Source organism: Chelonoidis abingdonii, chromosome 6 (assembly GCF_003597395.2).
Source record: "Chelonoidis abingdonii isolate Lonesome George chromosome 6, CheloAbing_2.0, whole genome shotgun sequence".
Classification (NCBI taxonomy): Eukaryota; Metazoa; Chordata; order Testudines; family Testudinidae; genus Chelonoidis; species Chelonoidis abingdonii.
Genome location: NC_133774.1, coordinates 49,379,438 through 49,395,373, shown reverse-complemented (window position 1 = coordinate 49,395,373; position 15,936 = coordinate 49,379,438). Strand labels below are relative to the sequence as shown.

At 39.6% G+C, this 15,936-nt stretch overlaps 1 protein-coding gene across 4 annotated transcripts in view; it reads left to right on the top strand.

The window, feature by feature from the left end:
* HMGCR (3-hydroxy-3-methylglutaryl-CoA reductase) overlaps window positions 1-15,009 on the top strand; it is a 33,217-nt gene extending 18,208 nt beyond the window's left edge. For all 4 annotated transcript variants that reach the window (XM_075067007.1, XM_032765725.2, XM_032765726.2 and 1 more), the window contains exons 7-20: window positions 533-639; window positions 2,525-2,641; window positions 2,879-3,030; window positions 3,785-4,029; window positions 4,160-4,332; window positions 5,821-6,015; window positions 6,796-6,954; window positions 7,101-7,258; window positions 9,646-9,751; window positions 10,823-10,993; window positions 12,045-12,185; window positions 12,279-12,437; window positions 12,757-12,911; window positions 13,054-15,009. In XM_075067007.1, the coding sequence (XP_074923108.1) occupies window positions 533-639; window positions 2,525-2,641; window positions 2,879-3,030; window positions 3,785-4,029; window positions 4,160-4,332; window positions 5,821-6,015; window positions 6,796-6,954; window positions 7,101-7,258; window positions 9,646-9,751; window positions 10,823-10,993; window positions 12,045-12,185; window positions 12,279-12,437; window positions 12,757-12,911; window positions 13,054-13,108 (2,093 nt within the window). In that variant the 3' untranslated portion in view covers window positions 13,109-15,009. The remainder of the gene's footprint in view (window positions 1-532; window positions 640-2,524; window positions 2,642-2,878; window positions 3,031-3,784; window positions 4,030-4,159; window positions 4,333-5,820; window positions 6,016-6,795; window positions 6,955-7,100; window positions 7,259-9,645; window positions 9,752-10,822; window positions 10,994-12,044; window positions 12,186-12,278; window positions 12,438-12,756; window positions 12,912-13,053) is intronic.
* The last annotated feature ends 927 nt before the right edge of the window (window positions 15,010-15,936 follow it).

Here is a 15,936-nt window from a genome sequence, read left to right as displayed (position 1 = left end):
TGGCTTCGAAATGTTTTTTAGTTATAAAGCAAAGTTCAGAAGGAAGATCAGTAACTGCTCATGTGTGCAATGCTTACAAGAGAGTAGCCACAGATCAATACTTTGCCTGACTTCTTCAATACATGTCTGGCTACCTCTGCCCAAATATCACAGATTAAAGTTTACTTTGAAATCAACTTCTGGTAGACAGATGAATGAGGAGTCACAATCTGAAGCCTGCAAATTTAGAACCAGTCCTTCACTGAGAGCTTTAAAATACTAATGCTAATTTACACTTTAAATAAGATGACAGTATTATTCTTCAGGGTACACCTTACAGTGTAGTATATTGATGTTGAAATACAAATGCAAGATCCCCTTGCTTAATGTGCTCACTTTTCACAATCTAGGTATGGGATAGTCCTTTTATGATGTACAAAGTCAGCTTAATGTTGTTGCGCCACCATCGTGATACCTTTTCAGCATAAAGAAAGCACATTGTGTAGGATGTAAGCACAAAATGTAAGAATGTTTATGCCTCTTTTTAATGTAGGAGTGCGACAGCTTGAAATCATGTGCTGCTTTGGCTGCATGTCTGTTCTTGCCAACTACTTTGTCTTCATGACTTTCTTTCCAGCATGTGTCTCGTTGGTATTAGAGGTAAGACCAGTTCGAGTTGGCATCAGTAGTATAAGAGTATGTTGGCCTAATGCTGGTATCCTATTTTTCTTTGTATAGCTATTAATTTAAAATGAGAGAGAACAATTTAATATGGCACCAACCGTCACAATTTATATCCTATTATACATTTATTTCTTTGTTCAAGAGGAGTCATAATCGAAGTTATAACTTGCATGGTTGTGATCTGAGGTGAAAGTAAGCTGGACCGGCTTCTCCGGTGGTGATTTAAAGGTCCTAGAGCTCCGGACCCTGCGGGGAACCCTGGGCCTTTTAAAGCACCGCCCGAGTCCTGCTGCTGGAGCTCCGACAGTGATTTAAAAGGGCCCGGGGCTCCCCACAGCGGTCAAAGCCCTGGGTCCTTTAAATCACCGCTGGAGCCCTGCCGCCACTACCCCCAGCGGTGGCAGGGCTCCAGAGGCGCTTTAAAGGGCCTGGGACTCCCTGCAGTGGAGGAGCACTGGCCCTTTAACTCTCTGCCCTCAGCGGCCGGAGCCCTGGGCCATTTAAATCACCGCCGGAGCTCTGCCACGACTACCCCAGGGTACCCAGGCGATTTTAAATCTTGAAAGGCCCCACCTCTTCCGTTTGAGGCCACACGCTACTCAGGAGTACTGGAAAGTCCTTTAAATTACTTTCACTCCTGCTTGTGGTATATCTGGAACAAAATCATATGTCATGTACAGTAGTTTTTAGTGTTGAAAATAATAGTAATCTTCCAATTATCAATATTTAAAACTTGCAGTTGTTTTTTGTGTGTTCGACTTTATTCTTCTGCAATAGCTTCTAAACAAATAAGGTTATTGAATATTCCCTGTATACATACGTATACCTCTAATGAACATGAATGAATTGTGTGCTTGGAGGAACAAATTTCTCATAAAAACAGAGAGAAGTTATGTCCTGGGTAATATCCCCTTTTACAATTAATTTTGGAGCAGAATAGTGCAAAAAATTCCATAGTTTCTTGTACTACAGTTCCAGTAATTCATTTGAAAAGTCAACATTCCCATTTATATGATGCCCTTTAGTTTTCAGTATAATGTTCAGGCACAGTCTTATTCTTGGAAATGCTGGAGATCATATTTTGAGATCTGCATCAGTGTTAATCTTGATTTTTGGATATTTGATTTACAGGCATTATGACTTAAAATTTGTTGCCTAATGTTACACTCCTGCATTTGTATTTAAGCACCTGAGTGGCATGGAGTTTGTTTTGTTCTCTTCAGAACTGCTGGGCAGCTCTCACTCTTGCTCAAACAGACTTCAGTGAGATTTGTGGATGCTCAGCTTCTCTGAAAATTGAGCCAGTTCCAGGCCCCCATTCAGGAAAGCACATGCTTAAACCTTTTCCTGAATGAGGAGCCTTTTGTGAACCAAGGGCTTATTTCTTTTATGGACTTAAGGGCTTAACTTTAGACACACAAATTTGAACATTTTGGGCTGAGCACCTCCTGCTTGGGTCTTAAATTTTCTCTTTGGTTCCTGTATTCCCACTGAGTCTTCTTCAGTGTGGTATTCAATGGATCAAATGTAACTGCAGGCTTGTGTACAGGAGAAAGTTCAACCAGGTTAACTAAAGGTTAACTAAAGGTGTGATTTGTAAATGATTTAGTTAAATTGGTGCAAAAGGCTTTATGGACACTCTTATTGTGGCTTAACAAGCCATTTTTAAAGCAAAAAGAAAGTGCCTACATAGGCGGTTGCACTGGTTTAAAAACTGACTTAGATTAAACTGGTACAACTTTCTTGTGTTGGCAGAGCCTTAGTAATCAAATTCTCTAGTGACATAATAGTAAAAAGTTGGCTTGCGTCTCTATTTTTTCAAATATATGCATTGAACAGGGTCTTTTGTTTTTCCTTGTAGCTTTCTCGTGAAAGTCGTGAGGGACGTCCCATATGGCAACTTAGTCATTTTGCCCGTGTTTTGGAAGAAGAAGAAAACAAACCAAACCCTGTAACTCAGAGGGTTAAAATGATTATGGTATGTGGGCTTTTTCCCTTTCTTTAGAGAAAAGCAACCATATAATTAAATATTTCTTTGTTATTGTCAAATTATATTCCCTGCCTGTTATCAACACCAGCCTTTAGTTTTAAACCTAGGAGGGCATGGGAGAGTAAAAAAAATAAAATATATATTTTTTTAAATTGCTACTTGTTACTAGATTTGCTGGCTAGTTACAGCTGAAATGGTTTTACTTTTCTCTCTCTCCTTTTTAAGTCTCTAGGTCTGGTTCTTGTTCATGCTCACAGTCGCTGGATAGCAGAACCATCTGCTCAAAACAGTACAGCAGAAAATTCAGTAGGAATGGATGAAAATGTACCAAAGAGAATTGAACCTAATGTTTCTCTATGGCAATTTTATCTTTCTAGGTGGGTGAATATCTTGGTCCTTCTAAGTATTCTGTTGCATCTTCCACTGACAGGCTTATTCTCTGGTGCTTTCAGGTTAATTTGTAAGGCAGAGTACTTTGCAAAGCAGCCATAAACCCATCTGCTCTGGCCACTGTAGAATTCCCTACATATGGAGATCCTTGTGTGACATGGCATTCCATAGTCAATTTAATGGTAATTGGTGTAGTCTAGTCAGGTGTTCAAACCAGCTTCCCTTTACTCTGGGAACATGTGCACAGCTTCCCTTTACAGCACCACCCATCCCCAAGGACTTGGAAAAAAGGTCTTGTCACTGTTCTCTCTCCTTGTGATCAATTTTTTTCTAACGTTAAAGTACTATGGACTTGATTGTCAGAGGTTCTGACAATCCACAACTCAGGGGTCATTGCTGTTCTTCAAACATGCTGAACTGCCGTGCTGTTTCTTTTCTACAATAACGTACTTCAATAATGTGTTATAAAGGGGGTAGAGTTCTAACAACTGCATAAATTATGATTAACATATTGCTCTTGTTAAAGCAAATGGATGCCCCAGTGATACATTTTATAAAGTGTAGTTATATATACGAGATTGTATAAACATTGCAGATTACCTTTGTAGCATTTTCTTGTTAGATATTAGCTTGCATGTCTTGCTTGTTTGTTAAAGCGGTGTGTGAGTTTACAGTGATATACAGATATTTTTATATACTCAAAACACATTTAAATTTACTTCTTGTTTGATCCTCCTTCAGAATGGCCAGTTTGGACATTGAGCAAGTAATCACTCTTGGTTTAGCTCTTCTTCTTGCTGTGAAATACATCTTCTTTGAACAGACAGAGACGGAGTCCACGCTCTCACTGAAGAACCCCATAACCTCTCCCTCGATAGTTCAGAAAAAGATTCCTGATAACTGCTGCAGAAAACAATCTGTACTTGTAAAAAATAATCAGAAATCCAGCACAGTAGAAGAGACTGTAATTTCCAAAGAGAGAAAAGGTAATAATATATGCTTTGGATATGTTAGGTACTGAAGGATCCAATGCTGGGGCTATTTTGCAACCAGAAAACTGTAGTCTGTTTGAGATTTTTGTAATCTAAATTCCAATTTTAATTTGTCTTTGTGCAGTTGAAGTAATAAAACCTGCATTAGCAGAGCCATCAGCCAAGGCTACATTTGTGGTTGGTAGTTGCATCCCTATGGAAACTTCTTCTCTCCTTAATAGAAAGGAGCCTGAAATTGAATTGCCCAAAGAGCCACGCTCCACTGAAGAATGTTTATGTATACTTGGAAATGCAGAGGTAAGAAAAGAGAACTGTAAGGTTTCCAGTTCTACTGAGAAGTTCAAGACCAAAAAATTATAAGCAGTATTTTAAAATTTCACTGTGAAACATTGTTTGTGAATACATTCTTCAATTGACTGCATTGCTCTTACAATTGAATGTATGTGTAAGTAGTATGGCTTACACTCTTAGTATACCACCATTGCAAAATGCACTTCAGAGATCATTTCTGGTGCAATCAATTCCTGCTTTTCAATTATTTGTATATGTTCTGATTCTTGAATGCATGCAGCCAAAAATTCAGTTTTTGCCCATTTTTGTAAACAAAAGATTTGTTACCATATCTTCCCCGCCAAAATTCCATATCATAGTAGCTTTGCTGCTCATGAACAACTAGAGTATTAGTCTGTACATCTATTAAAGGTGGCTGGTTGAGAGCAACATAAGGTGCTCAGTTTTCTTCACCCTCCGCTCCCAAGCTCTCTGAAATCTCCGAAGTTGTGTGGCTTTTGATTCTGATTCCCCATGAGACAGAGTATTGTGCTCCCTCCAGACCTGTGGTCCCCAAGCTTTTCACATTGCATTGCCCCACCCCAACACCTGCATCTCCCTCATCTGAGCTGCAGTCAGGAGCTGGGGCCTGGGGGAGGGCAGGGAAAGAAGGGAGGTGTGGACAGAGGTTAGGGGGCTGAGGCTGGTGCCAGAGTCGCAAGGGCTTAGGCTGGGGGCGGGGTGGGGCTGGCGCGGGAGCAGAAGCAGGGCAAAGCGGGGCTGGGTGGCACTCCCTCCCTACCTGCTGGAGGGGGTGGGGGGCAGCAGCTCGGGGCCCACTGTGCCCCCCCCATCGGGGGGGCACTCCCCACAGTTTGGGGACCACTGCTACAGACCATCAGACTTCCGCCTTTCCCCCAATATGTACTTTACAGAAAAATGTCCATTTATAAACTTGTACATAATCTGTCTTCTTTAGATAGTTCAGTACACAGAGCCAGATCCTCAGCTGGCATTTGACTTCAGTGGAACTATGTAATTAATGCTATCTGAGGATCTGTCCTGTAGTGTTTATAAAGTAAGAGTCTTTCTTCACTCTGGAAAAGCAATGACATTTCATAATGGAACTTTTAGTCTATACATATCTCTCTAGTTTGGCTAGGTATTGCAGGTTATTTGATGGTAAGCATGCACTTCAATACACTACAATGAGTAAAAGCCTCACTCTGAATCTCACAACATTTTATAAGTTTAAATTGCAGCTGTTGTATCTTGGTGAGGTTTGTTAGTTTCCTTTTGGTTTATATGGATTCATGACTGACACAGACCAGAAATTCATTTAGAATGATTTTCTTTGTATGCTGCAGTTCACTGATGTTGATAATGAAACAGATTCTTTAGGTATGTTTGCAGAAGTAAAGAGTATCCTTTACCAGACTGGAAACATTAAAAGTTGTACTGCAATTTGTACAAACACAAACAAAACTATCTTTTTTTTTTTTTTTTAATTTCTAGAAAGGTGCAAAATTTCTCACTGATGAAGAAGTCATCAACCTAGTCAATGCTAAGCATATTCCTGCTTACAAATTGGAAACTTTGATGGAAACTCAGGAACGTGGTGTATCTATTCGCAGACAGATGTTATCTCAGAAGCTCCCTGAACCTTCAGCCCTACAATATCTTCCTTACAGGCATTACAATTACTCTTTGGTAAGTATAATGGAGACAAGCAAGAGTGAATTAATTTTAAAATTTTAAGGTAACTCCTTTTGTGTGTTTTCCCCAAATTCTTCTCAAAATTATAATTCATGTGCACCACTTCCAAGGAATTAAGACAGAGCTATCAATTATAGTTTCAGTCTGTCTTCATACAAACACAGACTGCATGGGTATTCAGTCAGGTCACATCTGAAAGATCTCACAGACATAAGTATTGGATACTTCAATTTTTTTAAATGAAAACTTAAAGAGTCCAGATAGTTTTGTAGCATGATCAAAAAGGACAATTAATAAATTAATGTATACAGTTCCCTAATCTCAGTAAGTTTAGGGTTTTGATAATACCACAGCTGAGTTTACTGGGATGAGTGAAAACGTGAGTTGAGTCATAATAAAAAGAAAGTTATTCAAAATCCAGATTGTTAGTTTAATACAGTTTTCACTTTGTACAGTAACTCTCCTAATAGATACAAGTACATAGCATTCACTAATATAAAAAAGGTCTTTCTGCAGTTTTATCTGTTACTATACATTACTTCAATGATTAAACACTTCAGTGAACTTCAGAAGATAACTGTCAAGCTTTACTAAATACTTCCAAACTTTGTGCAGTATAAAACACTGCAGTGTAAAAATATTGTATTTTATTGATAAGTCAGTTGGTAAAGTAGGATAATTTTTATTTCTTTTATTTGTTTGTTATCAATTTCTCAGCATGCTGTCACAATGCCATATCTTGCAAAACTGTTAAATCTAACATTTTTTTTAAAGGTAATGGGAGCTTGCTGTGAAAATGTGATTGGATACATGCCCATCCCTGTAGGTGTAGCTGGGCCACTTTTCCTGGATAGCAAAGAGTTTCAAGTTCCAATGGCAACAACAGAAGGCTGTCTGGTAGCAAGCACAAATAGAGGGTGCAGAGCAATATGTGTAAGTAAAATTCATTCTTGGATGGTTAGCTCCTTGCCTTGATTAAGAGCCCATCAGTTAATACAAAACGAGTTGAATTGTGTAAGGTAGATATCTATTTAATTAAAGTTATTACAAATCTTACTCATTTTCTCCTTTGGTCTTAGCTTGGTGGAGGAGCAAGTAGCCGTATTCTAGCAGATGGGATGACTCGAGGACCGGTTGTAAGATTACCTTCTGCCTGCCAGTCTGCAGAAGTGAAGGCTTGGCTTGAAAACTCTGAAGGGTTTAAAATAGTCAAAGATGCATTTGACAGCACAAGTAGGTTAGTAGCATGGCTTTCTGTAAAGTATTTACTAATGTAAATCTATAATGAAATACAGAAGTCTCCCATGTTTAGGTGTACTACGATGCAAGAAATTACATGATACTAGATTCAGGGATCCAAATAACTTTGGTCTAAGTAATCAACATCATCTTTCATGTCCAATATCTGGTTAACCATTAGGGCTACAAACATTATATCCCCTGGGGAAATAAGGAATTCAATCACAGCAGGAAAAAGGAATTTTAAAATGGTATTATTCTGATTACCATTCATACTTGTTACTACCTCCAAAAACACACACACACTTCAGTTCTGACTTGATTTTAGTGGTCGTTATCCTGCACTTGTAGAATTAGAACCAATGTTGTACACCACCATCTAATCTTTCAAATGATATAACATGTTCTGCTCTAATTCTAGGGGCTAACAAGAATATTGACCCTATAATGCCAGAACTGACAGGGTGGGGAGAAGCATAACAGTATTAAAAGTAACATGATTTAGAGCATGAGTGTCATAACTTCTTTTATCCCCATCCCTCCCCAATATTTATTGTTGTAGATTAACTCTGGAAAATCGAAGACTGATTTTTCAGTATTGGTTAGCAGAGTCATGTTCCACAAAAGCAGGTGGAGGTCAGTAGTACTCATGAGCATATTCCAGCAAGGCTTGATACCATGGTATAGAACCATCCATCCTGCTGTTGAATAATGTGTAATATCTTCAGATTAGTTTGTTCTTGCTTACTGCATAGCAATAGAATTGAGTTGTGGGACATGCCTTCACTATCACTGCTCTAGCCACTGTATATAACTAACTTAAGAATTGCCAAATCTCCCTCTCTTAGTAGTTAATATTCAATAACAGTGGTGCGCTGGAGCCAGTTCGTGGGAACCGGTTGTTAAATTTAGAAGCCCTTTTAGAACCGGTTGTCTTGCACGGGCTTCTAAATTTAACAACCAGTAAGTTGAAGTGACCCAGGAGCGTAGCTAGGGGTGGAGCAAGGGGAGCAGCTGCTCCCCATCAGCACATTATCCAAAAGTGGTGCCTTAGACGCGGACTCCCGTGGGTGCTCCAGTGCCAGCTCACCTCCGCTCCACCTCCTCCCCTGAACGCTCTGCGCCGCTTCTCCCCCTCCCCCTCACTTCCCGCAAATCAGTTGTTCGCGCGGGAAGCCTGGGAGGGCGGAGAAGCGGTGCGGCGGCTTCACTCTCAGGCCCAGGAAGGCAGAAATGGTGCGGAGGTGAGCTGGGGCAGGGGGTCCACCCCCTCTGCAGCAGGTAACTGGGGGGGGGGCCATGCAAGGGGAACTGCTCCCCGCCCCATCTCACCTCTGCTCCGCCTCCCTGGGCCTGAGTGCGAAGCCGCCACTTGCTTTTCAGCGCTCCCAGGCTTCCTACGCGAACAGCTGATTTGCGGGAAGCAGGTGCACTGCGAGCTCGGCCTGACCTGGTGCTCCAGGTGCTGCGCAGCGGCGGCATGGCCTGGCTCCAGCCAAGTGGTGTGGCTGTAGCGCCGCCAGGCACCTCCAGGCAGCAGTAAGGGGGCAGGGAGCACAAGGGCGGGGAGGATGTTGGATAGAGGGCAGGGGAGTTCAGGGGCTATGGATAGGGGTCGGTGTGGTCAGAGGGCAGGTAATAGGGGTGTTGAATGGGGGCAAGAGTTCCGGGGGAGCAGTCAAGAAGGAGCGGGGGGGTTGGATAAGGCGGCGGGAGGCAGTCAGGGGCAGGAGTTCCAGGGGCGGTTAAGGAACAGGGAGAAGGGGTGGTTGGAGGGGGCAGGGGTCCTGGGTGTCCATCAGGAATGAGAGGAGGGGTTGGATGAGGCAACAGGGGGCAGTCAGGGTACAGGGAACGGGAGTGGATAGGGAACGGGTCCCAGGGGGGCATCAAGAAACGTGGGGGATTGGATGGGGCAGGAGAATTGGGGGGCGGGCGTGGGCCACAACCCCTTTGTGGGGTGAGGAGGGAACCGGTTGTTAAGATTTTGGCAGCTCATCACTGGTAACACAGAATTTTTTTTATTGGGGATGGATGGAGGGAATTGTTTGAAATTAGGTAACTAGAACATTAAGATCCTATATTTCACAAATTGAAGGGCTAGAAAAATTAGGCAAACAGTACAGTTACTTACAGGAGCAGTACATTTTCTTAAACATTTGTCTTGGATCAGCTGTCAGAGGACTTTGTGCCTGGTAGTTGGTGCTGATTTAATTTTGAGCATAGAGCAGGAGGAGGAGTGCACATTGTGCATGGTGCTTAACAGGGTTATCCAGAACTAATGGCTTACTGTCATTTGTAGCTGAAAAGCAGCCTGTAGTCTTTAGCGAGATAAGGGAGAGAGAAGGAGTTGTAAGTAGTCAGTTGATTCTCTTTTATTTACAGGTTTGCTCGTCTGCAAAAGCTTCACATCAGTCTGGCTGGTCGTAACCTCTATATCCGTTTTCAGTCTGAAACGGGGGATGCAATGGGAATGAACATGATATCAAAAGTAAGATCCAGTCTGTTTCTACTTAGCAGTTTTTTAAAAAAACTAGTTAAAGCATGTCACTAAATTAACTCTGAGTTAGTTTGTCCTGTCTTACATGACTATACAGGGGACACAGGACTCCTCACTTCCCTCCCTTCAACTTCTCCCCCTGTCTTTTTCTGGGGCTTGTATAAGGGCCATCCAGAATCAGAGTCCTGTGTTAAGGTTTATAGTGCTTTTGAGAGTAAAATTTACTTTCTGTCCCTGAAGTGCTTATATTTAAAATAGGCAAAACAGGTTTACATGAGTGAGAAATTAAAGCGATTATTAATCCTACTTCAACTTCATTCTTATTGGCCATCTTCCCCTATGAACTTGATTTTTTTTACCTTTGCTTGTTTTATTTACCTTAGGCAATTTACCGAGGGCAGGCTGTGTTTCTCTCTAGTGATATAAAATGGTAAACTGTAATGGTTTAGTTTTGTGTCTTTGGCCATAATCAAGAGTAGTACCAATGAAGACTGGAGGGTTAAAATTACTATATTTAAAAAGAAAAAGAATCTGCTCATGCAACTCAGGCTCTCCTTCCCCTAGTCCAGAATAAAGGGAAGAATTGATCCCAGAGTATTAAGATCCATGTTGTGTGCATACCTTGATGCGTGCCAGTGTTCTCTGGCCATGTAGCCACTCTGGAGTTAGAGAGGGCAGAGCTTCCACTCACCTGTGCAGCCCCAGGATGAGACACCATGCATGGTGGGGAGGAGTAAGGGCTTGTGAATTCATTATTTACTCTACAAGCAAGTGAGTGAGATGGGGGCAGAGCAATGATTATATATTATCCCTACCCCTAGCACCGTCTTACCCAAAAGGGCAGTCCAGATTCCTCTGTGAGGAACAATTCCTTCCCATTGCTGCTCCTGGAGTAGCACAGTGATGTGCTTTCCTTGCCCAGAGGTTGAGCCTAAAGGTTCAGTCTAGTCCTGATGTCTTACCGTCTCTGTGATGGCTAGTCACACATTGGTTAAGTTCGCCAGTGGTTTATAATATAATCCTCATGAGAAGTTAAGCTTCATTTATATCTGCTTCTGTCAGGGTACCGAAAAGGCACTTGTGAGACTGCAAGAAGAGTTTCCTGATCTCCAGGTTCTAGCTATTAGTGGTAACTATTGTACAGACAAAAAGCCTGCTGCCATAAATTGGATAGAAGGTAGAGGGAAGTCTGTTGTCTGTGAAGCAGTAATTCCAGCCAAGGTGGTCAGAGAAGTAAGTACCGCTTTGATTCATCTCGAAAAAAAGCATTTTTTTCTAACCAAATTCATCCCTTTTATAAAAATTTAACTTGAAATTGAAATTTATAAATTGTACATAATGATGACTCTTCACTTTGAGCATTATTGTAGGATCATGGAAATTATAGATAAAAATAAGCTACTAATAGAGGATTTTTCATTCAATATATTTTTCTGTTGTCTTGTTTAAAATGTCTGAAGTGGTGGGTCTTCCACCTCTTCTTTTGAAAGACTATTGCACAGTCTAATAGATCTGACACTTAAGTATTCAGTTCAATTTTAATAACCTTTGTAACCGGTCCCTTGGATACTCCAAGGCAAATTAATCTGCAGCAGTTAGCCGGGGTTCTGCTACACCTCACAATGCACAAGACCGGAAATTCTTTGGGACCTTCATGTAAAGAGGTTTTGATTGAATTAAATATGAAAATGAGTAATGCAATCAGTAGTATTTCCTGTGACTTAATTTGATATTTAATTTTGTAGTGCCCTAGAACTTTTAACTTTCAGTTGTACTGCAGAATTTTGTATTAAAAATATATAACTACATTGTAGAAGTCATTGGGGGAAGCTGGAGATTGTGGCCAGCTGGGATGAGGACAATTGAGGGGTTTTGCTATTTGGAGTTACCTTGGAGGCAGGTTGGTACTATCATAACTCTTAAACAGGCTTTTTCTGCCAAACTATTTTTATATTGTCATGATTAAGTTTCAAATTTAATGTCAACATTCCATTGAAATAAATGGGGTAGTTCACCACATCTCTTAGAAGTATTTATTTCAGGCTTATCTGCAGACTCGGGCAAATATCTCTGCATTGGTTTGCATTCTATTTATATTTAGAAAGTTTTAGCAACTGTAAGAGCTTAGATTATTTTCTTTTAAATGAAAATCTACATTTCAGAGAACTGTTCTGTGGCAAGTTCCTCAGCCATGGAATCACAGTCTGAGTGCTAATACTATACAACATGGGATTACTACTGCTGTCTAATGAGAAGTATAATAAAAGCATATGGCTTTGTCTAGGTATTGAAGACTACGACCGAAGCTATGGTTGAGGTTAATATAAACAAAAATTTGGTGGGCTCTGCAATGGCTGGTAGCATAGGTGGCTATAATGCCCACGCAGCAAACATTGTCACAGCTATCTACATTGCTTGTGGACAGGTAAGTTCAGCCAATTCACAGCACTACTGGGTTTTGGTTTTTTAAATATATTCTTAAGATAGTTGAACTAAATGTTTTTATTCTGACTTTAAGGATGCAGCACAGAATGTGGGCAGCTCTAACTGCATCACTCTGATGGAGTCAACAGGTCCCACAAATGAAGATCTGTATATCAGCTGCACAATGCCCTCTGTAGAAATTGGAACAGTTGGTGGAGGGACCAACTTGCTACCACAGCAAGCCTGTTTGCAGGTACAAAGCATCAAAGAAAATTAAAATAACATCCGTTTAAACCAAAACGCCTTCTGGTTCTATTGTATACTGTGTGTCTAAGTAATACTGCAAGTTTTTTTCAAACTTTAGTAGGCTTTAAGATAAGACTATCTAGAGTTCTAAAGAGTATTCATCCATTTAATTTTGAAGCTAAATGCTACTTTTTAATGTCTGAGGGACTTAAAAGCTGGTTTGTTTCACAATTTAGTAAGGACTATTAAATAACTCTTAACTGAACACAAATTTACCTTTACCAGCACTTGGTTTTAAAGTGGATGTTGGATATTTTTGTCTACAGATGTTAGGGGTCCAGGGTGCAAGTCAAGAAAATCCTGGTGAAAATGCACGTCAGCTTGCTAAAATTGTATGTGCTACAGTAATGGCAGGGGAATTATCATTAATGGCAGCGCTGGCAGCTGGACATCTAGTGAAAAGCCACATGATTCACAATAGGTAAGAAACGCAAAGCTTAGTACTATTCTCTGTGTCTTCCTCTGTCCCAAATACAACACAATATGTAATAATGGTACATGAAACAGTTAAAGCTACAGACAGAGTGCTGACTCCAAGTGGCCTATCTTACTGTTTTTGTTAGGTCAAAAATAAATCTACAAGATCTTCAAGGAACCTGCACCAAGAAAGCAGCTTGAATGTCAGAGGAATGTTGACGTGAACCATTGCCATAGCAACTGACCAGGACTAAAGAATAATATATATTTATGAATTTTAGAAGGCAGTCTTCAGTACAAGGATTTTTGTGGAAGATAATTGAGAAGATCAGCAGACTTGTGATCAGTGAAACTCCTCCTTATGACTTTGACTTTCTTCAGCAGCTAAAAATTACTTCCTTTATGGAAATCCCAGATGTCTTGAACATGGCTTTAGAGTTTTTGATATTTTTCTTACTCTGTGCATGCTCTTCTGAAGGGTCAGCTTTATGTCATTAAGGATTGAGGGTATTTTGACTAGTGAACTCCCAGTTATGACTGAGATGGAAAACAAGTTCTGTAGTGTAATTTGTTGTATGTTTAAAAAATGATTTAGCTAAAATTGGTTTGTATGTAATGTTCCTTGTGATTTTTGTTTTCTGGTTAAAAAAGTAGGTTTTAAATATAAAGTGATAGCAGCCTAATTGCTTCCATGAATTCCTGATTTTAATTTTGTTTGTTCAAGTTTTAAGCTTAGGTCTTGGGTTATGAGATAATTTTATTGAGTCTCACATTAATCTGTAGAAACACTGATCTATTTATAGTACTTCACCTGCTGCTGTTCCACTTAACTATTAGCTCCCTAACTGAGTTGAATCATTTTTTCCTTTAAGGAAAATCTGTTGCTACAAAGTGCAGAAATGTTTGACATTCTTTAATAGGGGTATGAAACCACTGCTTTCAACTGTCTGGTCATTTTGTTCAAAGAGAAGTGCTGTATCATGACTTTCTAAAGCTTTCATGATACAGATATAGAAATGATTACACGTCAGGCTGGTTAGAGCTTTGATAACAATACAGTTTTTTATATAACTTTTTCTGTAAGTAGCAGTGGATTCAAGTGAATGAATCAAAAGCAGATGTTTACACTTTTAAAATCTCATCTTTTTAAAATACAGTGCGTTTGCACATTAATAATTTTTGGTGTTCGACACTTCTTTCCCAGGGATAGGTGTTTGATCTCTGCTTAACTTGGAGATGTAATAAAGCCAGAAAAATCACGTGTATTTAATGTTCCAGTTGGTTTTTATGTTTGATTCTTTTTATATGTTTTCTTTTGTGAAAAAACTATAATTTTTCTTCTGAAAAATCCAATTTATCCGCCTTACGAAAACTTACAAGGGTCCATTGAAATGATGGTACTAGAAAAATTAACACAAAAAATGTAACTGTCCATTAAAATACTGTATTTGGACCAGTGAGATAACGTAGGGTATTTCTTAACATTATGCAGGAAATATTAGGTAGGTTTGTTTTGGTTTGACCTACTACTGAGAAAACGAGTATCAGTTGATATGCTAAATAGTTATCCAGTCCAGTCACTGAAGGAAAACTATAAATGGATTTGAACATTCCTTCTCACTAGAAGGTTGTTGGTCTTTTTCTGGGGATACAGAGGCATTTCGGGGGTGTGGATGAAAGAGAGGGAATGCTGTTCTTCTAATGTGCAAGCTTGATATAACTTGTGAGGGACTGATTTTGTAGAACATCAACTCTAATATTAATGTATTGGTCTCATAAAGCTATCATTCAAGCCAGAAGACATACTACATGCTAGGTATGCTGTGGTAGCCTGTAAATATCATGAATGTTTATCTTTCTGCAGTATTGTTATCAGTAGTTTTTCTTATTTATGCAGAGCTGAAACTGCTTTGTTTCTGTGTTCAACCAGTGATTTATTATTTAAAGTAACACTGAGCTGGCAATAAATGGTGGTTCAGTGTTCATTTTGGTGAATGTAACTGACATTCTGTCTTGCAGAATTAACGTTTTGTATTACTACTAAATTGTGTACATTTTGGTACAGAATACTTTTTCAGTTTCAGTAAAACAATAGAAAAGCATTTTGGCTTAATTGTGATATTTAAGTATAATCAGTGACTTTACTAAATATTAATCACTGTTTCAGGCATTGTTAAGATATTGATTTTTGGTGGTATGAAGAACACTTATGGAGCTGCAATAACTTCTCAATACAGTAGTTGAGTATAAAACTTTCCATTGAGGCCTATTTTGGACACTTCTCCCTACTTTCCAGAAAATAAGTCTCTTTTGCCTGGAATTATTTTGGTAGTGGTCTGCTGAAACAGAATATTTTTTGCAAAGTTTGTGATGGTCATTTCAGAGAGGTGTATGACCCTAAACACAAAAATGCACTTTTAGAAAAGTCTTCCAATCTGTTTGGGATAGGAACTCTAAACTTACTGCATTCACTCTGCATCAGTAAAAGCTAGTGCATCAAAATTAACTGACCCATATGTTAGTGACTACATTACACATAACTCTTGAACATCAAGATTATTTACAAGGAGGAGAGAGAACTCTCAAATGAAAGTACCAGACACACAACTATGTAAATAAATATTTAATCTCAAAACTGAGTCAAATAATAACTACTTATTTTTTAAGTTAGCAAATTTTAAGGTTTTAAAAAATCGTAATCTGGAAATAAGGATTTTTAAACCACTTTCCCAGTAAACAAAAAGTCTGGAAATATATACCAACTTTGACTCCCTCAGTTTCAGCTACGAGCCAAAAATCCTGCTATCACAAAGAAATCTATCGTCCACACCTTTCTATTTAGAAGCTAAAGTACTGATCAGAGCCTCTCCTCCCCTTGTGTTTCAGGTTCTAGTCCATAATATACTTTCCATGTCTGGCCCACCCAATATCCAGCATTAGTCCACCAATTCCCTACAACTGGATACTCTTTCAGCTTCCTCTCTACATCTCATACTCTAGACCAGGGGTCACAAACATGCAGCCCGTGG